The sequence below is a fragment of the Poecilia mexicana genome, unplaced genomic scaffold (assembly GCF_051168715.1).
Source record: "Poecilia mexicana isolate PSO_F unplaced genomic scaffold, ASM5116871v1 scaffold_18, whole genome shotgun sequence".
NCBI classification, from domain to species: Eukaryota; Metazoa; Chordata; class Actinopteri; order Cyprinodontiformes; family Poeciliidae; genus Poecilia; species Poecilia mexicana.
In genome coordinates, this window is record NW_028263387.1 from 23,662,389 (window position 1) to 23,686,910 (window position 24,522).

Consider the following 24,522-nt stretch of genomic DNA (forward strand, 5'->3'; position numbering starts at 1 on the left):
AAATAAATTAATTTCAACAGTTTAATTCTTGAAACAGGTGGATCTGTCCAGATATGGGCTGATAACAGTCGAGGTGGAGATTTAAAGACTCTCACTGCTTGTATGTTGATGCTTATTTGAAAAGAAAAGAAAAACAGAATTAATATTTTTATTTTTATTAACAGAAACTGTATAAAGCATCAACATTTCCCAGTAAAAACATTGATCAGCTGATTGATCTCCAGATATTTAATTGATCCAACATTTCTGCTGGTTTTGAAGAAGCAGCTCCTCTTCATCGTTTTCTATAAATAAGTTGATTTAGTCGCTATTTGATGTAAACTAAACTAATGTGGGGTTTACTTTTGTTTTGTCCATCATGTTGTAACATGATCAACATGTCAATAAAACAAACTGATTAATTATATCTAAGACTAACATTGATGATAAAACTTTAACAGAGAATTGAAGAGATTCTGGTGGTAAAAACATAAAACCAGAACAAATGAATCTGAACTGATCCAGTCAGTCCGTCACTCAGACCTTCAGCTCTATGAGCTCTCAGTTCCTAACTCCACCACCAGGTGGCGCTCCAGTATAACCCTGATGGTAGAACTGGTCTGAGGTCAGATCCAGCAGCTGGATTGGTTCTGCTGAGTCCAAACAGCTGCAGCTCATGTTGATGTTAAAAGGTTCTGCAGTGAATCAGGTTCTGACAACATGAGGGAAGAAATCTGGATTTATTTCAGCAGAACCATCAGAACCAGAACCAGTGGAGCAGAACCAGAGCTTCACTGGTTCATCAGCTGCTGCAGCTGAAAGCAGCTCAGATCAGGGTTCTGGTTCCAGGTTCTGGTTCCAGGGTTCTGGAGATTTTTCTACATCCTGTATGTTTTGATCAAAGTGTTTCTTCTCATAAAGCGTCCACTCTCTTTCTTTTGTCTTTTCATCATGAGTCAAATAAAAGTCTTTTTCTCTTGCCAGACAATATTTCACTAATAAATAACAAAGAAGAAGAGGCGTCAGAGCTGCTGCTATTATCAGACCCATAAAGATGATGATGATGATCCATTCTAGCTCCTCTGGTTCTGGAGTCAAAGTTGGTCTCTGAGTTTGGATCTGATCAGCAGCTGATGGAGAGAAACCAGAAATATTTATTAATGAAAACTGAGATCCAGGAGGATTCATGTGTGGGTTTCTCAGAGCTCGTTCCAAAACTGAATGAAAACTTGATGAAGTTCCCAAATTCAGCGGTGAGGTGATTGATTCAGGTTGTTTGGATTCTTTTGAGGAGGATTGTTAATTAAACTGCCAGGATTTGTTTCTCGGTTTGGTTTTGTCTATTATCCTATTTCTGTGTCCGCAGAACAGAACTCCATAGTGAAATTTGGTTATTTTTTGATAATTTTGTTTATAAAACTAATTAAAATCCTGACCGAACTGCTGATTATTTTTGCTTTGATCTTTTAAGGGTCCAGAACAATTCAAATGCCATTGAGCCATTTATTTAATTTTCAGGTGTTTATGGCGTCTTATGAAATGCCTGTGATTCCTGGGTTTATTGTTGGTTTGTGCCAACAATGTATTGGATGTTTGCTGTGCAACATATGATTAACACATTAATTTTACTGACCTTATTTAGAGGTCAGCTGTTTTTTGTTGTTTTTTTTAACCCAAAACTTCTGCCGACAAACCTGAACTATTGAACTTTTCCCACTGTTGGTGTGTCAGATTGTTCTTGTTTTTGTAATATTTTGCCTTTGTGAACATTTTGCCAATTAAAATCACATTTATGGTTTTGTCTGTTTTTCACCACCAGCTCTGATTTCAAATCAATAACACAATATTAGACAAACATGAATAAAAAAATATGTAATGAAATTTGGGAGGCACAACTATTGATTTCCTCTCTAATAAGGACAAACTGATGATGATGATGTTGGTTCATTTAACTATCAGAGAAAATGTTTTTATATTATTTCTTCTCACCAGTAACGTTGAGTCGACATCTTCCAGAGTTGAATCCATCTTCAGTTTTCACGTCACACAGATACAGACCAGAGTCTTCAGTCCTCAGTCTGGACACATGGAGTCTGATTCGTCCTTCTCTGAGGACGTCTTTGTCACTCTGGACTCGTCCTGAAAACTGATCATGTTGAGACTCTGGAATCTCAACTCCATCATGGCTCTGATACAGAACCAGTCCTTTACGAGGAGCCAACAAGCTGCAGAAGATGAACAGTTCCCTGTAGGATCCCTGAGTCCTGGTGGTGAAGGTCCACTCCAGAGTGATGCTGTGGTTCTCCTCTGCCTCATAGCTGCGCTGCTCTGGGTCACATTCACTACAAATGTTGCTGCTGAGGAGACAGAGAGGGAAAGAGAGGAGCAGACACACTGAGAACTGGAACATGGGAGTCTTTCAGCTCCATCTAGAGAGCTTTCTGTCACAAAGACAAGATGGAGACTGACCACAGAGACATGAGCTGAGGATGAGGAGCAGCAGGATCCTGGGGATCATCTTGGGCGACTGTGGCTCTGTGGGTAGAGTCGTTGTCCTGCAATCAGAAGGTTGTAGGTTCAATTCCAGGTTTCTCGTGTCACTGTGTGTCTGGTCTCTTAACCCCAAATTACCTACTGAGCTGTGTATCAGTTTGTGAATGGTTGAAGTGACTCTAGTGTGAAGCACTTTGAGAGGTCAAAATGATTGGATAAAGGGCTTTATAAGTTCAGTCCATTTACCATCTTCATCCTGAGGGAGGAGGAGGAGAGGCAGCAGGAACATCAGTCACAATATGATGAACATCTGCAGTTTGACTTCATTCAGATTTTTCTTAGTCTTTACTTTTAGAAACAAAGAAAAGCAAATTAGCTGCTGCTCTGATGAGGTCAATAGATTTCATCAGTGACTGTGATGTGATCTTGCTCCTCAAAGAAAACCTGAAATAAGCATTTTTGTCCACAGGGTGTAGATGTTCCTATTAAAGTCATAATAAATTATTCTAATATTCAAACTAAATAAAGTTTTCAGAGTCGCTCCTCATGATCAGAATTGATCTGTTTTTTTGACAGAAATCACAGAAATAAATACAGAAAAGCAATAAAATGAAAGAAACAAGAGTTTACTCATCTTTTATACCTGTTTTCAGCAGTAAAGTCGTGATGATCTGCAGCAGGTTGAGATCAAACAGGTTCTGTGTCCATCTGAGGCAGCAGCTACTCCTCCTATTTATACTAGCAGGTGTTTTCTTCACAGTTAGACTTCCTGGAATCCATTCTCTGCCAATCAGAGCTCAGCTCTGATAAAAGATGATATTATAGCTGATTACTGTCTATGTTCTTCCTCAGGACACAAAACCTTCAGCTTCCAGAAAACAAGTTATTATTCTAGATATATTGACCATACTCAAAGATTAAATGATTTTTATACTCATTCACAATAAAATACTTCAGTCCAAAGGTTTATAGAAAAATGACAGTGAATCATCAATAAATGGACCCAAAGTTTATTCTGACTTTCTAAGGTGTCAGAACTTTGACTCACATCTTGAGATGGAAACTAAAACACATTTTCAGCACTAAAGTGATGATGGACATTTATGTCTATAACTTTTGCACTGCAGTCAATCAATAAATTAAAAAAGTGCCATTTTGGTCCTTTTTCTCTGAATAGATTCAGTTCAGATCTCAGAAAATAGATTTAGATTTAATATTATTGTTGACAGCAGATCAACAATAACATGAAACCAAACTGCTCTGAAATCCTGACAGAGGAGAAACGGAAGGAAGGAAAGAGAAACAGACGGATGGATCTGTTCTCCTGTCATCTAATGTCCAACAGTCTGACAGAACCAGGTTCTGGTCTGATTCCTCCTCTGATCTCCACCAGAACCACATTCAGAACCAGAATCAGTGTGAAGAGGAAGAGAGACGTGAAGAGGAGGTGATGAAGGTTCTGCTGTTTTCTGCTGCTCTGCAGACACAGATCATGAAACCATGAAAACATTTGGTGAAGAAACTCCTCAACTAGATCAGCTGATAAACTCTGTGGTGCCTTCAGGAACATCCACAGAGTCAGTTCATCTCCAATCTTAAATGCTTTTCTCAGGGATTTTCCAGGTGATCAGCTGTTGTTTCAGATCTAATCAGACATGGAAGCTGGTTTGTTGACTTCATTTCTTCTATCCTTAATGCTAATTGTTGATTGTTGTGAATTTACAAACAGCAGCCCAAATGTCAGTGGCTCCGCCCTGTTTAAGGCAGAACCTCGTTTTTATTGGCAGCCTGGCTGCCTTGTGGCCAATCAGGTGTGAGGATGTGACATGATACCATTATGAAAAACTGAGGGCAGATAAACAGTCAGGTTGTCAATAAACGCTATAAAATCTTTGTTTCTGTCATTATCTCTGGTTCTGGAACAGATTCTCTAGACGTCTGTCAGAGAGCAGAAAGTCAGATTCTGGTCCTGTTGACACAACTTGTTGTCACCCTGTTTAGTCAACAGGACTGTTCATGTTGACTAAACAGAACTGGTCTCTAAATAAATGAACTTCTTTCTTGTTCAGAGGAAAAACCACCAGAACAAACCAGCTGATTGTTTCCTCCATGTCGATCTTCTCAGGTTCCAGGAAGTCAAACCATAATAAATATAAAAACAGCTCAGCTCTGTTCTGGTTCAGCAGCTCTGCAGATTCACATTTTACTGATAATTCAAAGCATCAAACATTTAATTCAATTCAGCATTTCATTAAAAAAAAATAAAGACATCTTGGGGCTGCACAGTGGTGCAGTTGGAAGAGCTGTTGCCTTGCAGCAAGAAGGTTCTGGGTTTGATTCCCAGCCCTGGTCTTTCTGCATGGAGTTTGCATGTTCTCCCTGTGCATTGTGGGTTTTACTCCCACAGTCTGAACACATGACTGTCAGGTTAACTGGTCTGTCTCTGTGATTCCCATCTTAATCTGTTCTTAGCAACAAGTTTTTAAGTAATAATAAATACATATTCAGCTGCATCTTATTTTCTTCTGATTAAAATAATATTCAATAAGCTGAACGGAGGATCCACATGGAGTTATCGCACATCAAGAAGTTAAACATATGAAACGTTTTCCTCAGTGGAAAAAATAAAACAAATCATAGTCAGTATTTCTGAAATTATTTTAGCTCAAACCTTCAACACTGTTTACCGTTGCAGATTTTGAATTTTGATTTAACCTCAGAACTGAAATATGGATCACAAAGTGAAACATAAATAGTGATAAATATAGAAGATCTTTTAATAAAGGACTATAAACTAATGCTGTGGAGCACTAGATAGGATAATGCTAAATTAGCTCAATTATAACTAAATAAAGGAAATAAACACTAAAGTGTTTTTTACTGAAGAGGTTAAATAGCTGCTGCTACATCAGTAAACATTATTCCTCCATTTTTAAACAAAGAGCAGCTCTGATGTCCACTTTCTCTTTCACACTGTCGATGCAACGCAGGTCAAGTTTCCCACAAACAAAACCGTCTCTCGTTTCTCAGGGAAATTTATTAATGTGACTGTTCATGTTGGCAGAACCACTTCCTGGACAAACTTCTTTATTGATCAGAACCAGAACTAATGCTGATCCGCCTCACTAACAGAACCGGACCTGCTGCTTCCTCTGGTTTTTCTCCAGATTTACACTTCCTGTAACTCAGATTCCAGGAAGTCAAACTGTATGTAAAGTAAATAATAACATCACAGCTCTGTGGTTCAGCAGATCTCTGTAAATAAACACTGACAAGTTTTAACGGTAAATAATGTTATCCTGGAAAATCACATTAATTATGTTGGGACCAAAATATTTACATCAAATCTCCATTTTATATAAAGAATAACTTTTTGATATTAAGGTCCTTTTGCATCATTTATTGCTAAATAGTTTCATTCATGAATTACTGTGTGAGGATCGAGAAACATAAATATCAAGTCAGAGTTTTAATTACTGAACCTTCAAAGCTTAACATGAATCAGTTCATACAGTTTATTTTCTATTGATTCAATATTTGTGCATTTAAAAACTAGAATGTTGCATAAAGGTGCAGCATTTCTTCCATCCATCTGCCTCACTGGGTCTCATCTTCCTCTGGAGAACAGAATCTCAGATCTGTTGCTGGTTTTTATCCACAGTTTGTTCTGAGTTTTTATTCTGTTGTTGACTTATAATAAACTTGGTAGATGAATTTTATTCTGCAGGTTTGTTTGGATTCTGGTTTTCTCTGCACACCCAGCCTGACCTTTGACCTGCCTGAGGCGGCAGTTGCTGCTGATCTGCAGCTGGTCGTCTGAACGTCTGGTGAGGTTCTTGGTTCTGATCCAGAATCTGAGGATCATGTGACCTGATCTGACTCTAACTGAGGTGAAGCATCAGAAAGGAGCAGAAAAACTAAACAGAAATGTGACACAGAGCAGACTCTGTCATGGATTGGTTCAGGTTTTAAGATATATATTTTTTTATTCTGAAGATGATAACTTACTATGATTTAAGGTTTTAGGTTCACATTTATTCATCAGGATTGAATAAAACAAACAAAAATACAACTTTAAACAAAAACTAAACTCTACACAGCAGAAATGTGTGTTTTGTCCACATGGTGGCGCTCTAAGCTCTGACTAAAAGCTGCTCAGCAGTGAAAGTTTTTCTCCTCATTTCTCAGGAGACGAGGATCAATCACTGTTTCTCTGTTTCACTATTTATTTTTCCTCAATGTGTGAAAAACATCCAGAAACTTTCACTAAGATCCAACAGGAACATTTCTGGAAAAACTTTCATCAGAAAATGTTTGAGTTGATTTAAAACCAGCCTGTCAGCTTGATAAAGACGTTTATTAACACAATCCTGGTTTTATCAATAAAACTCAAATTAGTGTTAAAGCAGCTTTTTAACCAAAATAATGATCAGTTTATTTATTGAATCAAACTAAAATAACTCATTAATTAGGTTCTTTCTTTAAGCTACAGGATGGTCATCAGGATGAACTCATTAATTTAATATTATAAAACTAAAACCTGTCATTATAGATCTATAACAGTGAGAACAGAGCAGAACATCGAGGTTCTTTAATGAAAACATCTGGTTTGTTTTGAAGCTGCTGTAACTTCAGCCTCAGTCAGATCAGGACCACAGAATAAATCCAGTCACCAGCAGAAAACTGGACCTCTGGTTCTGTGGAAACTGGATTTCTGAGTCTGATGACCAGTTTCCATGTGTCTGGACAGAGTTACCATAAAGTTACTATGATGAAATTAAAGGAAGTTTGTTCAGAAACCAGTGATGGCTGCAGCTCCCTGCACATCCAGTCTGATGGAGATCAGTTCAGATTTCACTTTGGTTCTGGATCAGCTCCAGTCCAGTTCAGACCTTTATGATTTATAACTATATGCAGCGTTAACAGGAAGTTGTTAAAAAAAATCTCTGGTTTTTAAATGTTTTCCTTTCTGAAACACTAAGTTTTCTTGTAAGGTTAAAATACATCAAAACAGGAACAGACCTCAGAGATATTCTCACCTTTTAATGAATTTTAGAACCAGAACCGACTTCAGTAACAGTTTATGTACAAAAACAAAAGAATCTGACTTTAGTTGCTCTCAATGGACAAACCTTTTAAATTTAAATACACATTTGGTGAAAAAATTAAGACACAGACATTTACACAGCATTAACACAGTAGAAGACAACATGGTTAAATGATGACATAAATATGTGATATTCATAAAACTGATTCCCAGCAGAGCAGTTGAGACTGTAAGTGTTCATCAGAGAGACAACCTGGGGAAGAAAATGTCTCTATGGCGACTTGTTTATGCTAACAGCGCTACGTACGTTCAACCCAAACGGAAAGAGTTGGTGTCCAGGATGTGTGGGGTCTGCAGAGATGTTAGCTGCTAGTTTCCTGACTGTGAACCTTGATGGAGGGAAGGTCAGTCTGGAGTTTCTGCTGGACTTTCATCCTAACAGTGTCTATGAGTGAAGATCATCTCAGATTAAATGTTTCCAATGAACCAGAAGTGATCCACAGTGAACGGAGTGGGAAAGCAGATAAAATGTTTCTGAGATTCAGCAGAAATAATGAAGAATGTAGAGTTCACAAAGAAACATCTGATTGTAACATTTTGATTCAGTTTTTGTTAGAATCAATGGATGAATGGAGTCAAAAAATATATTTTCTTTCATTTTTAATGTTTTTTGGGGTCTTAAAATATTTGGTCAACAGCAGAAGTTTTGACTGAATATTTACATCTATGAACAATTAATACTTTTACAATAAATAAACATTATCCATCCATCCATTATCTACAAAGCTTATCCTTGTGGGGTTGTCAGTGGTTGTGATCTCCAGTGGTCAACAGGTGAAGTAAACCCAGGACCAGTTCACCACAAACATTACAGGGTAAAAATTAAGTGAATAAATCCAGAACATCAGTCTTTCTATTTCATCTGTTAATATTTATAAAACATGAGGGTTATGTTCACCTGTTTTTAACATTTAAAACAGGTTTATATCTGATTATTTAAGAGGTTTTTATTTGTACCTGCTGAGTTTCCAGAAGATTGAAACTTAAGACATGATTTTATTTTCTGATTTTACTTTTTTGTAGAACAAGTAACAACTGGAGAAAACAGCTATTACTACAACAAATGCAACAACATGACCCAATTTCCTTAGACTTGTTTCATTTGTAGTTTCAGGTTTAATCTTTGGTTCAGAATGACTCCTTCTAGCTGTGAACAAATCAAACACATCTGATTAATTAATATTCTAAACAAATGAGGTAGAAGCTGTTTATTTATAAAACCAGAATCATTTTGACTGAACTCACCAGTAACGTTGAGTCGACATCTTCCAGAGTTGAATCCATCTTCAGTTTTCACGTCACACTGATACAGACCAGAGTCTTCAGTCCTCAGTCTGGACACATGGAGTCTGATTCGTCCTTCTCTGAGGACGTCTTTGTCACTCTGGACTCGTCCTGAAAACTGTTCATGCTGAAAATCTGGAAACTCAACACCATCATGGACCTGATATAGAACTAGTTCTTTATGAGGAGCCAACAAGCTGCAGTAGATGAACAGTTCCCTCCAGTTTCCCTGAGTCCTGGTGGTGAAGGTCCACTCCAGAGTGATGCTGTGGTTCTCCTCTGCCTCATAGCTGCTCTGGGTCACATTCACTACAAATGTTGCTGCTGAGGAGACAGAGAGGGAAAGAGAGGAGCAGACACACTGAGAACTGGAACATGGGAGTCTTTCAGCTCCATCTAGAGAGCTTTCTGTCACAAAGACAAGATGGAGACTGACCACAGAGACATGAGCTGAGGATGAGGAGCAGCAGGGAGATCATCTTCATCCTGAGAGAGGAAGAGGAGGAGGAGGAGAGGCAGCAGGACATCAGGAACAACATCACTAACAGTACAAAGGTCAATTGGAAATAATCCTACATGTGAAATGAAATAAACTTTCACTGAGTTTCACATGAAAACAAATGATCTACATCAAATTGTTGCTGGTACCTCGTCTGTTTAATCTCCAATGACTGAATGAGTTCAGTCAGGTTCAGATGTTTGTCACCAACATTTTGTCTTCCTGCTGATGGGAAATAGAAAAACAAACTGAAGCAGAGAAATGGCTCCACCTGCTGGACAACTTGAATAATTACAGCTCCTCACTAGTATTTATGTTTAGTTCAGTTTTTCTGCCAATTCATAACGAGCAGTTTAAATTCATTATTCAAACTTTACCAAGATAAGTAAACATCAAAAAATATTAACTCTTAGTGTTTATACTTTTAGAATCTAAATGAGACAGAAGATCAGCTGATTTACCTTTAAGTTGTGACTGAAATTTGAATCCTGTGGGGGAGAAACAGGTTTAAGGCTTTTACTGAGACAGAATGACACAACTATGATTATGGACTAAGATTAGCATTTTTATAACACAACAGTAGAATAATCATCCAGTTTAAGAAAGAAAACTAGTCGGTGCTGCTGGTAGAGATGTTGCCTTGCAGTAAGAAGGTCTTAGGTTCGATTCCCAGCCCAGGGTCTTTCTCCTTGAGTTTGCATGTTCTCCCTGCATTTGGTTTCTCTGAATAGTTCCTAGGTCTGTGTGTGCATGGTTATTTGTCCTGTCTGTCTTTGTCTTATTAAATTAATTTAATTTAGAAAGAAAATCTGTTTGTCTCTTTAGTTTTCAACAACCAGACACAGGAAAAGTTTTTCCTAAACTTTCTATAAACAGAAGAACCTCAAACAGATTAAAACTCACATTTGATCAAATTAAACAGATTTATCTGATCTGTTAAGATTTTAAGTCCAAACGTCTTCAAAATTCACAGATCTCTGGATTAAATCAATGAGATTAGATTAAATATTAATTTATTTCTCATTAATTTGTCCAGCATTTCAAAATTTTTGTTATTCAAGAAGGAAACAGGGATGAAAATAATTTGTTGTAGATTAAAATCACTTTGATTCCACTGATTTATTGACCAGTTCAGATACATTAACATTTATTACTGATGCTATTGTCTAATTTAACAGGCAAATTCACTGAACTGAACTGAATCTAAACAAACATAAAACCAAATTACTACATACTTACTTATCTGGTTGGATTGTTTTCATTGTTTCTCAGAGTTTGCAGAGCCGCGTCCTGTTATTGTATTATCCATGTGACAAAGTGAAGAAATGAGTAGTAACGGTTTTCTGATCTGTAGTTTCAGATCCTGAGGCTTTTGCTCTCAGTTCCTTGAATCACCAATGTGATCTAAACTCACCACCACTTCCCTCCTCTCTCCTCTGTCATGTTGATCAGTGTATGTTTAACATTTTAAGGAGAAATCTGAGTTTTATCTCAGTTTTAGAAATTCTCTGATCATTGAAAACTGAATCTGGATTCTGATTAGAATCAGTTTGATTCACTTCAGTTCAATAAAATCTATTCCAGAGGTTTATAGAGCTAGAATCAGTAGATCAGATGCTATAAATCAGACGTTTGCTCTAGTTGTTGTTTCATTTAACAGTTTTCTTTCTGACAGAGATCAGCTGATCTGTTGATGTTCAGAGAAATCAAAGTTTTTCTGCTTCATTGAACTGAAGGAGTTCAGTCAGAATCTCAGCTGTTTGTCTCCAATCAGGAAGATTCACTTTCACTTCAGATCCTCCATCTTTTCACATGTTTGCTGTTCAAAGAGCTTTACTATGTCTGTTTGTAACAGAAAACCACAGCTTTCTCTCATTTCCTCAATTAAAATCAATAATTCACTTTTATGTTGATTAACATAAAAAGTAAACTGTTCACACATTTAGTGAATCTATAGATCTATAGATCTATAGATCTATAGATCTATAGATCTATAGATCTATAGATCTATCTTCAGTGACAACCAGAGTTAAATCCTCCATATATGTGATGAACTTCTCTCTCTGACATTATAACCAGGAAATGTTAAAACTTTGGTATTTATATTTTATGCTGAAAGTAATAAAACCAAAAAAACAACTAAGAAATAATTTTATCTGACTTCTGATTCTACAGTAAAGGACCGGTGAGTCTCCATCCTACAGATGAAACAAGTTGGGAGGTTTGGGGAGAGTCAGCAAACTTCCCCTAATGTTTTCACCACACGGTGGTTTTCTTTACTCCTTAAGTGAGTAAACAAAGTTTACGCAACGTGAAGAGCCGACTCAGCTCTCACAGACCAGTCTCTTCAGTCTCTCCTGTCAGGATTTCATACCAGTTTGGTTTCATGTTATTGTTGATCTGCTGCCACTGAAACCAGGATTCAATCTTCACATCACAACTAATCAGAGAAAGTTTTTATTATTTCCTTCTAGAGGTTTGATGAACTCAGTCCAGATAATATTCACACAGACAAAAACTGGGATCTGCTGGGACTTGTAGCATTTTAATAATCAACAGTTTGGAGGAAATCAGACCAAACTACACTTTCTGAGTTTTAGGATTCAAAATGTTTTGTAGAGAAAGAGAAGAACTCAGGAAAAGATCCTGGATGTTGTGAATTCAGACTGTTAATTATTAATGATGTTAAGCTGATGATTATTCTTCTCTGTTTTTCTATGTACTCAATCTATTTAGAGAAACTCTGAAATGCTCCAAAATCTAATTGTCAATATGTAGAAAATGAACCAGAAGCATAATGGAGGTTAAAAGGGATAAAACTAGAATCAATGAGGTTCTCAACACCAAGAGAGATGAGAGCTGCTGATCATCTACAGGACACAATGCAATAACAGGGGCTGGTCATAAAATTACGATATCATGAAAAAGTTTATTTATGTCAGCAATTCAAGTCAAAAAGTAAAACTTCTTTATTATATTTATTCATTACACAGACTGATATATTAAGATGCTTATTTTTTGTGTTGATTAGAACTGGCAACTAATGAAAACTCAGTGAAATGTGACAAGTCCTTGCAGAAAACGTGGATGAAATCATCCATCCATCTATTTCTAACACCCTTGTCTCTAGTGGGTCTCCAGCGAACATTTCAGGAGACCTGCCCAGGCTTAATTAATCAGCTTAAAGAGATTAATAGTTATTTTAAGCTCTGGATTAGTCTAGAGTTTAAATAAACTATTTAAGTTTATTTAACTAAAAACTCCTATGATAGTGAATCCATAATTTCCTTGTACTAAATAAATTTTATTTAAATCACATTAGTTGTATTTATAAATCTTCAGTTTCTGCACTTCACAATACTTAATTTATCCCAAAATATAAATTCAGTTCAGCACTTCACAGTAATACAATCACACATATTACATGATATGAAGCCACAACCATTCACAGGTTCACAAAAAATACATTGGATCAGAAATATGAACTCCTGAGACACTTTGAGTTAAAACATTACATTTAAAGAAACTTTGAACCCGTTGAAGATGCAAAAATTGTTTTCATGAAATGTCAACAATTATATTTATAACTTTTCAACAAAGAAATATTGACAGCAAAGATGTATGTTAAAGAAAAGCAAAACATTTTTATGTAATAATGTGTGTTTTCTAAAATAAATTTAATGTATAAAAACCGTCACTTTAAAATTAATCCTTTGATTTTACATAAAAATAGTGAAAAATTAATTCATATAACAACCTCTTCAAAACCTTTAAATGTTTTGTTTCACAACATACTTATAAAAATATTTGTTTAAACTTGTGAAAATAATTCAGGCAATTTTATAATTGCAAATGCATCACTTTGGTCACAGTGATGGTGTGAACAACCATATAATTCTATAACTGATCAGCAGGAACCTGAAATAATAAATGACTCATTGTTGTCATTATTACAATACATTAATTCATGATGATCCAACATGTTTAACGTCAGAGTAGACTGAAACAAATCTGATATTTCTGTGGTGGCAAAATTAGTTTAAACAATCGTAAAGTGAACAACACTGTTATCTGTATTGTTTGTTTCATCTACACTTGTGAAATGATTCTTTCTTTTCTTCCTAAACCAAATAATCAACATTAATATTATCATTAGAACCATCAGAGCTGCTGCTATCAGTCCCACACTGATGAAGATGATGCTAACTTCCTCGTCTCTTTGAGATGACAGTTTAGATCAAATCTGCTGAGAAAATGCAAAAACTTAAGTAATTTGACATATAAAAAGTTAAAATATCTTTATTCTACATTCAACATGGAGTCCTGACAACATCTTTCTATAAAAACTGTCATGTTGAGATTAATTTGTCGAACCCACATGCGCAGAACACACTCTGGAGACGGGTAAAGGTTAAGGTGGTTTATTAAATACAGTGCCAACAGGTATGTACAAGGAGGTCCGGAACTGGTGCTCGTCTGCGTGGTTCTGGGTCTTTGCTGGTGAGCTCGTCTGAGCACGGAGAGGTGGACCGCTAGGATCCGGAGCTGCAGGCTGGAACGAGGGCGTGAGTTTCTCTAGAGGGCGGACAGGTGAGTGGAGGGAGATCTCAGACAAGGTGCCGGAAGGGATCCGCTTGACCGGGGATCTGCCACCGACAGAACTGAGAGCTGGTCTCGGGGACGTGGCCACCAACGGGTAGACTCCGCGGGGTCTCGAGGATCATTGGTAATCTGCCCAGGTTCGTAGAAGTTTGAAGTAACTCAGGGCTTCATGGAACAACAACCTAGGAGAGGCAGCACAAAAGGAGGTTACTCGGAGAACAGGTGGTCGGAGGTGAGCTACAATGATATTACCATCACAGGCTAACACTCTGGCACTGGAGTGTCGGTGGCTCCGTCCTGATAAACCCCTCCAAACAATGGTAAGTGGCAGCAGGTGTGCAGCTCCAGGTCCACGCCTACCAGAGGGTCCCAGGATGCCCCCTGGTGGAGAAACTAGAGACCCCCCAACCAGCCTTCCCCAGATCCTAACAAAAACATTATTTACAACATTTTAACACCAGAAACACAAAAAATGAAGTAGATAAAATGATCACAGTAACAAAACTTTTGAGTTTTTAGACAGAAAAAAGGTAAACTACATCCACCCTGAGGCCAGACCAGAGAGACAACAGTTACCATTGACAGCAGGATGCAGTGGTGGAGGGGTGATGCTCTGGGCCTGGTTTGCTGCATTCACATCAACCAGGAGCTGATCTGGTTACCAAGGTGATGAGGGATGGAATGTGGGGTCATCTCAGCTCGGGCATTTGAGCCGGGGGTCCCCAGGCTATGGCCCGCCTCCTGATTTGGTCCAGCCCCCTGGGCAATGCCGGATCCGGCCCGCCTCCTCCTTTCATATATATGTGGATTTTTCTTCAACCACCAGGGGGCTCTTGAGCAGATATGAAACTTAGTTTCCATCAATGGAATATATACTAGTCAGTACCAGTCACCGTTTCGCTCACGGTTTTTTTCCATTTGCATTCTGGGTAAAAATATGTCGTCGGCAGTAATCCAACCCCCCCCACCCCCTCTCAACAGAAGTTTTCTAACGTTTCTTTCTCGAAAAACTAAGACCGGCCCCCGACCAGAAAAGGGAACAGTTATGTGGCCCTCGCAGGAAAAAGTTTGGGGACCCCTGATTGAAACATTTAGTAAATCCAGATCTACTTAAATTATTCATCTCCTTCCTTAAGTTCATCATTTAGACACAATAACTGATCAATGATTCTGACTGAGTTCAGAAAGTTTTTAGAAATTATTTAAAAAAGGAAACTGAAACAATAACAATAAACTGATCATCATTATTATTATATATTAATTCATTACAATCTAACATTTTACTCATCAGAACATCAAATCTAACCTGATGTTTCTGTGGCGGCAAAATTATCATCAACCAAACTCAAGTGAACAAAACTTTTATCTGCATTATATTTTGCAGCTACACTTGTTGGATGATTATCTTTGTTTTTCTTTCTTTTCTTTCTGAACCACAAAATAAAGTTTATAGTTAGAGCCACAAAAGCTGTTGATGCTGCTGCTGTGACTGTCAGAGTGATGAAGATGAGGATCCTTTCTAGTCTCTTTAGACTCTGAGTTTGGATCTGATGAGCAGCTGGGAGAGAAATTAGAAATATTTATTAATATTTGATGAAAACTGAGATCCAGGAGGATTCATGATGAAGATGAAGATGTTGGTTTATAAACACAGATCTTAAGAATTTAACTATTAAACAGAAATGTTTTTATATTATTTCTTCTCACCAGTAACGTTGAGTCGACATCTTCCAGAGTTGAATCCATCTTCAGTTTTCACGTCACACAGATACAGACCAGAGTCTTCAGTCCTCAGTCTGGACACATGGAGTCTGATTCGTCCTTCTCTGAGGACGTCTTTGTCACTCTGGACTCGTCCTGAAAACTGATCATGCTGAAAATCTGGAATCTCAACACCATCATGATGAACATATATTATCCCGCTCTTTACTGAGGTTCTAAATTCACAGTAGATGAACAGTTCCCTGTAGGATCCCTGAGTCCTGGTGGTGAAGGTCCACTCCAGAGTGATGCTGTGGTTCTCCTCTGCCTCATAGCTGCTCTGGGTCACATTCACTACAAATGTTGCTGCTGAGGAGACAGAGAGGGAAAGAGAGGAGCAGACACACTGAGAACTGGAACATGGGAGTCTTTCAGCTCCATCTAGAGAGCTTTCTGTCACAAAGACAAGATGGAGACTGACCACAGAGACATGAGCTGAGGATGAGGAGCAGCAGGAACCTGGGAATCATCTTGGGCGACTGTGGCTCTGTGGGTAGAGTAGCTGTCCTGCAATCAGAAGGTTGTAGGTTCAATTCCAGGTTCCTCCTGCCACATGTCACTGTGTGTCTGGTCTCTTAACCCCAAATTGCATATCAGTGTGTGAATGTGACTCTAGTGTGAAGCACTTTGAGAGGTCAAAATGATTGGATAAAATGTTTTATAAGTTCAGTCCATTTCCCATCTTCATCCTGGAGGAGAGGCAGCAGGAACAACATCAGTCACAATATGAGGAACATCTGCAGTTTGACTTCATTCAGATTTTTCTCACTTTTAGAAACAAAGAAAAGCAAATTAGCTGCTGCTCTGATGAGGTCAATAGATTTCATCAGTGACTGTGATGTGATCTTGCTCCTCAAAGAAAACCTAAAATAAGCATTTTTGTCCACAGGGTGTAGATGTTCCTATTAAAGTCATAATAAATTATTCTAATATTCAAACTAAATAAAGTTTTCAGAGTCGCTCCTCATGATCAGAATTGATCTGTTTTTTTGACAGAAATCACAGAAATAAATACAGAAAAGCAATAAAATGAAAGAAACAAGAGTTTACTCATCTTTTATACCTGTTTTCAGCAGTAAAGTCGTGATGATCTGCAGCAGGTTGAGATCAAACAGGCTCTGTGTCCATCTGAGGCAGCAGCTACTCCTCCTATTTATACTAGCAGGTGTTTCCTTCACACTTCCTGGAATCCATTCTCTGCCAATCAGAGCTCAGCACTGATAAAAGATGATATTAAAGCTGATTACTGTCTATGTTCTTCCTCAGGACACAAAACCTTCAGCTTCCAGAAAAACAAGTTATTATTCTAGATATATTGACCATACTCAAAGATTAAATGATTTTTTATACTGATTCACAATAAAATACTTCAGTCCAAAGGTTTATAGAAAAATGACAGTGAATCATCAATAAATGGACCCAAAGTTTATTCTGACTTTCTAAGGTGTCAGAACTTTGACTCACACCTTGAGATGGAAACTAAAACACATTTTCAGCACTAAAGTGATGATGGACATTTTTGTCTATAACTTTTGCACTGCAGTCAATCAATAAATTAAAAAAGTGCCGTTTTGGTCCTTTTTCTCTGAATACATTCAGTTCAGATCTCAGAAAATAGATTTAGATTTAATATTATTGTTGACAGCAGATCAACAATAACATGAAACCAAACTGCTCTGAAATCCTGACAGAGGAGAAACTGAAGGGAGGAAAGAGAAACAGACGGATGGATCTGTTCTCCTGTCATAAAGTCCAACAGTCTGACAGAACCAGGTTCTGGTCTGTTTCCTCCTCTGATCTCCACCAGAACCACATTCAGAACCAGAATCAGTGTGAAGAGGAAGAGAGACGTGAAGAGGAGGTGATGAAGGTTCTGCTGTTTTCTGCTGCTCTGCAGACACAGATCATGAAACCATGAAAACATTTGGTGAAGAAACTCCTCAACTAGATCAGCTGAGATCCTCTGTGGTGCCTTCAGGAACATCCACAGAGTCAGTTCATCTCCAATCTTAAATGCTTTTCTCAGGGATTTTCCAGGTGATCAGCTGCTGTTTCAGATCTAATCAGACATGGAAGCTGGTTTGTTGACTTCATTTCTTCTATCCTTAATGCTAATTGTTGATTGTTGTGAATTTACAAACAGCAGCCCAAATGCCAGTGGCTCCGCCCTGTTTAAGGTAGAACTTTGTTTTTATTGGCAGCCTGGCTGCCTTGTGGCCAATCAGGTGTGAGGATGTGACATGATACCATTATGTAAAAACAGAGGACAGACCAACAGTCAGGTTGTCAATAAATGCTATAAAATCTTTGTTTCTATCATTGTCTCTGGTTCTGGAACAGATTCTCTAGACGTCTGTCAGAAAGCAGAAAGTCAGATTCTGGTCCTGTTGACACAACTTGTTGTCACCCTGTTTAGTCAACAGGACTGTTCATGTTGACTAAACAGAACTGGTCTCTAAATAAATGAACTTCTTTCTTGTTCAGAGGAAAAACCACCAGAACAAACCAGCTGATTGTTTCCTCCATGTTGATCTTCTCAGGTTCCAGGAAGTCAAACTGTAATAAATATAAAAACAGCTCAGCTCTGTTCTGGTTCAGCAGCTCTGCAGATTCTCATTTTACTGATCATTTAAAACATCAAACATTTAATTCAATTCAGCATTTCATTTAAAATAAAGACATCTTGGGGCTGCACAGTGGTGCAGTTGGTAGAGCTGTTGCCTTGCAGCAAGAAGGTTCTGGGTTTGATTCCCAGCCCTGGTCTTTCTGCATGGAGTTTGCATGTTCTCCCTGTGCATTGTGGGTTTTACTCCCACAGTCTGAACACATGACTGTCAGGTTAACTGGTCTGTCTCTGTGATTCCCGTCATAATCTGTTCTTAGCAACAAGTTTTTAAGTAATAATAAATACATATTCAGCTGCATCTTATTTTCTTCTGATTAAAATAATATTCAATAAGCTGAACGGAGGATCCACATGGAGTTATCGCACATCAAGAAGTTAAACATATGAAACGTTTTCCTCAGTGGAAAAAATAAAACAAATCAAAGTCCTAAATTATAGTCAGTATTTCTGAAATTATTTTAGCTCAGACCTTCAACACTGTTTACTGTTGCAGATTTTGAATTTTGATTTAACCTCAGAACTGAAATATGGACCACAAAGTGAAACATAAATAGTGATAAATATAGAACATATTTTAATAAAGGACTATAAACTAATGCTGTGGAGCACTAGAGAGGGTAATACTAACTTAGCTCAATTATAACTAAATAAAGGAAATAAACACTAAAGTGTTTTTTACTGAAGTGGTTGAACAGCTGCTGCTACATCAGTAAACATTATTCCTCCATTTTTAAACAAAGAGCAGCTCTGATGTCCACTTTCTCTTTCACACTGTCGATGCAACGCAGGTCAAGTTTCCCACAAACAAAACCGTCTCTCGTTTCTCAGGGAAATTTATTAATGTGACTGTTCATGTTGGCAGAACCACTTCCTGGACAAACTTCTTTATTGATCAGAACCAGAACTAATGCTGATCCGCCTCACTAACAGAACCGGACCTGCTGCTTCCTCTGGTTTTTCTCCAGATTTACACTTCCTGTAACTCAGATTCCAGGAAGTCAAACTGTATGTAAAGTATATAATAACATCACAGCTCTGTAGTTCAGCAGATCTCTGTAAATAAACACTGACAAGTTTTAACGGTAAATAATGTTATCCTGGAAAATCACATTAATTATGTTGGGACCAAAATATTTACATCAAATCTCCATTTTATATAAAGAAGAACTTTTTGATATTAAGGTCATTTTGCATCATTTATTACTAAATAGTTTCATTAATGATTTACTGTGTGAGGATCAAGAAACATAAATACCAAGTCAGAGTTTTAATTACTGAACCTTCAAAGCTTAACATGAATCAATTCATCCACAGTTTATTTTCTATTGATTTAATATTTGTGCATTTAAAAAACTAGAATGTTGCATAAAGGTGCAGCATTTCTTCCATCCATCTGCCTCTCTGGGTCTCATCTTCCTCTGGAGAACAGAATCTCAGATCTGTTGCTGGTTTTTATCCACAGTTTGTTCTGAGTTTTTATTCTGTTGTTGACTTATAATAAACTTGGTAGATTAATTTTATTCTGCAGGTTTGTTTGGACTCTGGTTTCCTCTGCACACCCAGCCTGACCTTTGACCTGCCTGAGGCGGCAGTTGCTGCTGATCTGCAGCTGGTCGCCTGAACGTCTGGTGAGGACGGGTTCTTGGTTCTGATCCAGAATCTGAGGATCATGTGACCTGATCTGACTCTAACTGAGGTGAAGCATCAGAAAGGAGCAGAAACACTAAACAGAAATGTGACACAGAGCAGACTCTGTCATGGTTTGGTTCAGTTTTTAAGATATATATATTTTTATTCTGAAGATGATAACTTACTATGATTTAAGGTTTTAGGTCCACATTTATTCATCAGGATTGAATAAAACAAACAAAAATACAACTTTAAACAAAAACTAAACTCTACACAGCAGAAATGTGTGTTTTGTCCACATGGTGGCGCTCTAAGCTCCGACTAAAAGCTGCTCAGCAGTGAAAGTTTTTCTCCTCCTTTCTCAGGAGATGATGAGGATCAATCACTGTTTCTCTGTTTCACTATTTATTTTTCCTCAATGTGTGAAAAACATCCAGAAACTTTCACTAAGATCCAACAGGAACATTTCTGGAAAAACATTCATCAGAAAATGTTTGAGTTGATTTAAAACCAGCCTGTCAGCTTGATAAAGACGTTTATTAATACAATCCTGGTTTTATCGATAAAACTCAAATTACTGATCAAAGTGTTAAAGTAGCTTTTTAACCAAAATAAGGATCAGTTTATTTATTTAATCAAACTAAAATAACTCATTATTTAGGCTCTTTCTTTATGCTACAGGATGGTCATCAGGATGAACTCATGAATTTAATATTATAAAACTAAAACCTGTCATTATAGATCCATAACAGTGAGAAGAGAGGAGAACATCGAGGTTCTTTAATGAAAACATCTGTTTTGTTTTGAAGCTGCTGTCAGATCAGGACCAGAGAATAAATCCAGTCACCAGCAGGAAACTGGACCTCTGGTTCTGTGGAAACTGGATTTCTGAGTCTGATGACCAGTTTCCATGTGTCTGGACAGAGTTACCATAAAGTTACTATGATGAAATTAAAGGAAGTTTGTTCAGAAACCAGTGATGGCTGCAGCTCCCTGCACATCCAGTCTGATGGAGATCAGTTCAGATTTCACTCTGGTTCTGGATCAGCTCCAGTCCAGTTCAGACCTTTATGATTTATAACTACATGCAGCGTTAACAGGAAGTTGTTAAAAAAATCTCTGGTTTTTAAATGTTTTCCTTTCTGAAACACTAAGTTTTCTTGTAAGGTTAAACTTCATCAAAACAGGAACAGACCTCAGAGATATTCTCACCTTTTAATGAATTTCAGAACCAGAACCGACTTCAGTAACAGTTTATGTACAAAAACAAAAGAATCTGACTTTAGTTGCTCTCAATGGACAAACCTTTTAAATTTAAATACACATTTGGTGAAAAAATTAAGACACTGACATTTACACAGCATTAACACAGTAGAAGACAACATGGTTAAATGATGACATAAATATGTGATATTCATAAAACTGATTCCCAGCAGAGCAGTTGAGACTGTAAGTGTTCATCAGAGAGACAACCTGGGGAAGAAAATGTCTCTATGGCGACTTGTTTATGCTAACAGCGCTACGGACATTCAACCCAAAGGGAAAGAGTTGGTGTCCAGGATGTGTGGGGTCTGCAGAGATGTTAGCTGTTAGTTTCCTGACTGTGGACCTTGATGGAGGGAAGGTCAGTCCTGACTGCTCTTTAGAGTTTGTCTCAGTTCTGTTTTATTGCTGAGTTTGAACCACAGAGCTACGGCTGAACAGGACAGACTGGATGATGAATAAAGGGCAAGTAGCTGAAGACCAGCAGGTTGGAGCTCTGGAGTTTCTGCTGGACTTTCATCCTAACAGTGTCTGAGTGAAGATCATCTCAGATTAAATGTTTCCAATGAACCAGAAGTGATCCACAGTGAACGGAGTGGGAAAGCAGATAAAATGTTTCTGAGATTCAGCAGAAATAATGAAGAATGTAGAGTTCACAAAGAAACATCTGACTGTTACATTTTGATTCAGTTTTTGTTAGAATCAATAGATAAATGGAGTCAAAAAATATATTTTCTTTCATTTTTAATGTTTTTTGGGGTCTTAAAATATTTTGGTCAAGAGCAGAAGTTTTGACTGAATATTTACATCTATGAACAATTAATACTTTTACAATAAAAAAATAAATAAACATTATCCATCCATCCATTATCTACAAAGCTTATCCTTGTGGGGTTGTCAGTGGTTGTGATCTCCAGTGGTCAACAGGTGAAGTAAACCCAGGACCAGTTCACCACAAACATTACAGGGTAAAAATAAAGTGAATAAATCCAGAACATCAGTCTTTCTATTTTATGTGTTAATATTTATAAAACATGAGGGTTATGTTCACCTGATTTTACTTTTTTGTAGAACAAGTAACAACTGGAGAAAACAGCTATAACTACAACCCATGCAAGAACATGACCCAATTTCCTTAGACTTGTTTCGTTTGTAGTTTCAGGTTTAGTCTTTGGTTCAGAATGACTCCTTATAGCTGTGAACAAATCAAACACATCTGATTAATTAATATTCTAAACAAATGAGGTAGAAGCTGTTTATTTATAAAACCAGAATAATTTTGACTGAACTCACCAGTAACGTTGAGTCGACATCTTCCAGAGTTGAATCCATCTTCAGTTTTCACGTCACACAGATACAGACCAGAGTCTTCAGTCCTCAGTCTGGACACATGGAGTCTGATTCGTCCTTCTCTGAGGACGTCTTTGTCACTCTGGACTCGTCCTGAAAACTGATCATCCTGAGACTCTGGAAACTCAAAACCTTCAAGGACGTGATACAGAACCAGTCCTTTAGGGGGAGCTAGAAGTTCACAGTAGATGAACAGTTCCCTGTAGGATCCCTGAGTCCTGGTGGTGAAGGTCCACTCCAGAGTGATGCTGTGGTTCTCCTCTGCCTCATAGCTGCTCTGGGTCACATTCACTACAAATGTTGCTGCTGAGGAGACAGAGAGGGAAAGAGAGGAGCAGACACACTGAGAACTGGAACATGGGAGTCTTTCAGCTCCATCTAGAGAGCTTTCTGTCACAAAGACAAGATGGAGACTGACCACAGAGACATGAGCTGAGGATGAGGAGCAGCAGGGAGATCATCTTCATCCTGAGAGAGGAAGAGGAGGAGGAGAGGCAGCAGGACATCAGGAACAACATCAGTCAATACAACATCTTTCTTGCATTGAAAAAACACTAAAATTGTTTCTTTGTTGGATCCAATTTACTGAATGATTTCATTCTGAATATCAGCTGCTTGTCACCAACATTTCCTGCTGATAGAAACTGGATGAGAAATAGAAAAAATCTAAAGCACAGAAATGGCTCCACCTGCTGGACATCTAGAGGAACTGCAGCTCCTCGCTAGAATTTACATTTGATCTGCGGCATGTCTGTCAATTTATAACAAGCAGTTTAAAATCAGCATTAAAAATTTAATTAACATCTAAAATACTGACATATGTGTGGACTCTCAGTGTTTGTACTTTTATAACAAAATGAGGCAGAACTTGATTAGAGCTGATTAATCTTTACTTTCAGATGTAAATCTGACATTTGAACCCTGAGGAGAAACAGGAGGTTTGTGGTTTTTATTCTATCAGAACAAAACAACTTTTACATTAAACTGTTCTTGAACAACTATTTGTGAAAGATTTTTATCCATGAGGAACTGAAAACATCTGACTAGAGAAAGCAGAAGTCATGACAGTCACTCTACATCTAGTACAACTGTGACATAAACACAGAATAAAAAACCTTCATGTGTTTTATTATCCAGTTGGATTAAGAAGAACAATTATTTTCTGCTCAAAGAGCAAAAGTCACTGTTTAACAATAGTAATAATAGTAAAACATTTTATTTTAGGCCTTTCTTGGCATTCAAAGACACTGAAATACATAAAATCTATGAAAAGATACATTAAAATAATAAAATCCAAATCAGACATTCATGTGTTTAATAAAGAATCTTTAAACAGCATATCCTCAAACAGATTAAAAACAATAAAATTAAACATTTATTTGATCTGTTGAGACTTTAAGTCCAAAAATCTTCAAAATTAAGAGATTTCCAAATTTAATCCATGAGATTAAATCAAATATGAAATCATTTTCCATCCCAGCTTTTCAAAAGTTTTACCATGCAAGACTGAAACAGGAAGAAAAATAATCTGCCTCAGATTAAAATCACTGATGTATTGATCTGATACACTAACATTCCCCATTTATATTATTGTCATATTTAGTTGTCAAATTTACAACAAATATAAACCAAACTAATTCAAACTTACTTGTCTGGTTCATTTTCATTGTTCCTCAGAGTTTAAACAGCCGTTCTGTTAGCGTCTGATCCATGGAGCAAAGTGAAGGAATGAGTGAATGAACGACCAAAAACAAGCTCTGTTCCTGTTCTTGTTCTGTTCCTTTTGTTTTTGCTCTCAGTTCCATAAATAACCAACATGTGACCTAAACTCACCACCAGCTTCCTCTTCTCCCGGTTGTCAGTTTTTAACATTTTGATGTGAAACCTGAATTTTTATCTCATTTTCATAAATTCTCTGATCATTGAAAA

At 37.4% G+C, this 24,522-nt stretch overlaps 3 protein-coding genes and 1 pseudogene across 6 annotated transcripts; all 4 read right to left on the bottom strand.

Annotated features, from left to right (window-relative positions):
- Nucleotides 1–139: 139 nt before the first annotated feature.
- Nucleotides 140–3,178, bottom strand: LOC106910715 (uncharacterized; annotated as a pseudogene). The gene is made up of 4 exons (XR_015765967.1): nt 3,116–3,178; nt 2,449–2,534; nt 1,969–2,336; nt 140–1,109 (listed from the first exon to the last, which is right to left on the bottom strand). The product of XR_015765967.1 is annotated as an uncharacterized LOC106910715 (transcript).
- A 4,317-nt stretch (nt 3,179–7,495) lies between these two features.
- On the bottom strand, nt 7,496–14,086 carry LOC148154257 (uncharacterized). Its single transcript, XM_088015188.1, has 4 exons — nt 14,002–14,086; nt 13,795–13,937; nt 8,825–9,338; nt 7,496–8,726 (listed from the first exon to the last, which is right to left on the bottom strand). Exons 1-4 carry the CDS (start codon nt 14,084–14,086, stop codon nt 8,563–8,565), a joined length of 906 nt encoding a protein of 301 aa, XP_087871314.1. The 3' UTR covers nt 7,496–8,562.
- LOC106913681 (programmed cell death 1 ligand 1-like) lies at nt 13,768–16,895 on the bottom strand. 3 transcript variants are annotated; one of them, XM_088015969.1, is made up of 6 exons: nt 16,789–16,895; nt 16,147–16,414; nt 15,672–16,034; nt 14,541–14,796; nt 14,217–14,389; nt 13,768–14,146 (listed from the first exon to the last, which is right to left on the bottom strand). In XM_088015969.1, exons 2-4 carry the CDS (start codon nt 16,193–16,195, stop codon nt 14,780–14,782), a joined length of 429 nt encoding a protein of 142 aa, XP_087872095.1. In that variant the 5' UTR covers nt 16,196–16,414; nt 16,789–16,895; the 3' UTR covers nt 13,768–14,146; nt 14,217–14,389; nt 14,541–14,779. The 3 variants fall into 3 exon arrangements, with proteins under 3 accessions (XP_087872095.1, XP_087872093.1, XP_087872094.1); XM_088015967.1 differs by having other exon boundaries at nt 14,541–15,522; XM_088015968.1 differs by having other exon boundaries at nt 14,541–15,522; nt 16,147–16,232; nt 16,789–16,876.
- Nucleotides 16,896–21,181: 4,286 nt separating this feature from the next.
- Nucleotides 21,182–23,041, bottom strand: LOC148154258 (uncharacterized; the record flags this gene model as incomplete). Its single annotated transcript, XM_088015189.1, has 2 exons — nt 21,182–22,438; nt 22,537–23,041. Coding segments are annotated over 2 exons (675 nt in total), but the record flags the coding sequence as incomplete, so codon positions are not given.
- Between the last annotated feature and the right edge of the window lie 1,481 nt (nt 23,042–24,522).

What these genes read in the sequence shown, in the direction of transcription:
- LOC106913681 (XM_088015967.1), bottom strand. Translation starts at nt 16,195, where the DNA reads ATGATTCCCAGGTTCCTGCTGCTCCTCATCCTCAGCTCATGTCTCTGT. An exon ending in CCTCAGCTCATGTCTCTGTG is followed by an intron (nt 16,035 to 16,146) that starts GTCAGTCTCCAT and finishes CTGTCTCCTCAG; the next exon opens with CAGCAACATTTGTAGTGAAT. An exon ending in ATGTCGACTCAACGTTACTG is followed by an intron (nt 15,523 to 15,671) that starts GTGAGAAGAAAT and finishes TTTCTCTCCCAG; the next exon opens with CTGCTCATCAGATCCAAACT.
- LOC148154257 (XM_088015188.1), bottom strand. Translation starts at nt 14,086, where the DNA reads ATGATCCTCGAGACCCCGCGGAGTCTACCCGTTGGTGGCCACGTCCCC. An exon ending in CTGTCGGTGGCAGATCCCCG is followed by an intron (nt 13,938 to 14,001) that starts GTCAAGCGGATC and finishes TCCGCCCTCTAG; the next exon opens with AGAAACTCACGCCCTCGTTC. An exon ending in ATGTCGACTCAACGTTACTG is followed by an intron (nt 8,727 to 8,824) that starts GTGAGTTCAGTC and finishes ATTTGTTCACAG; the next exon opens with CTAGAAGGAGTCATTCTGAA.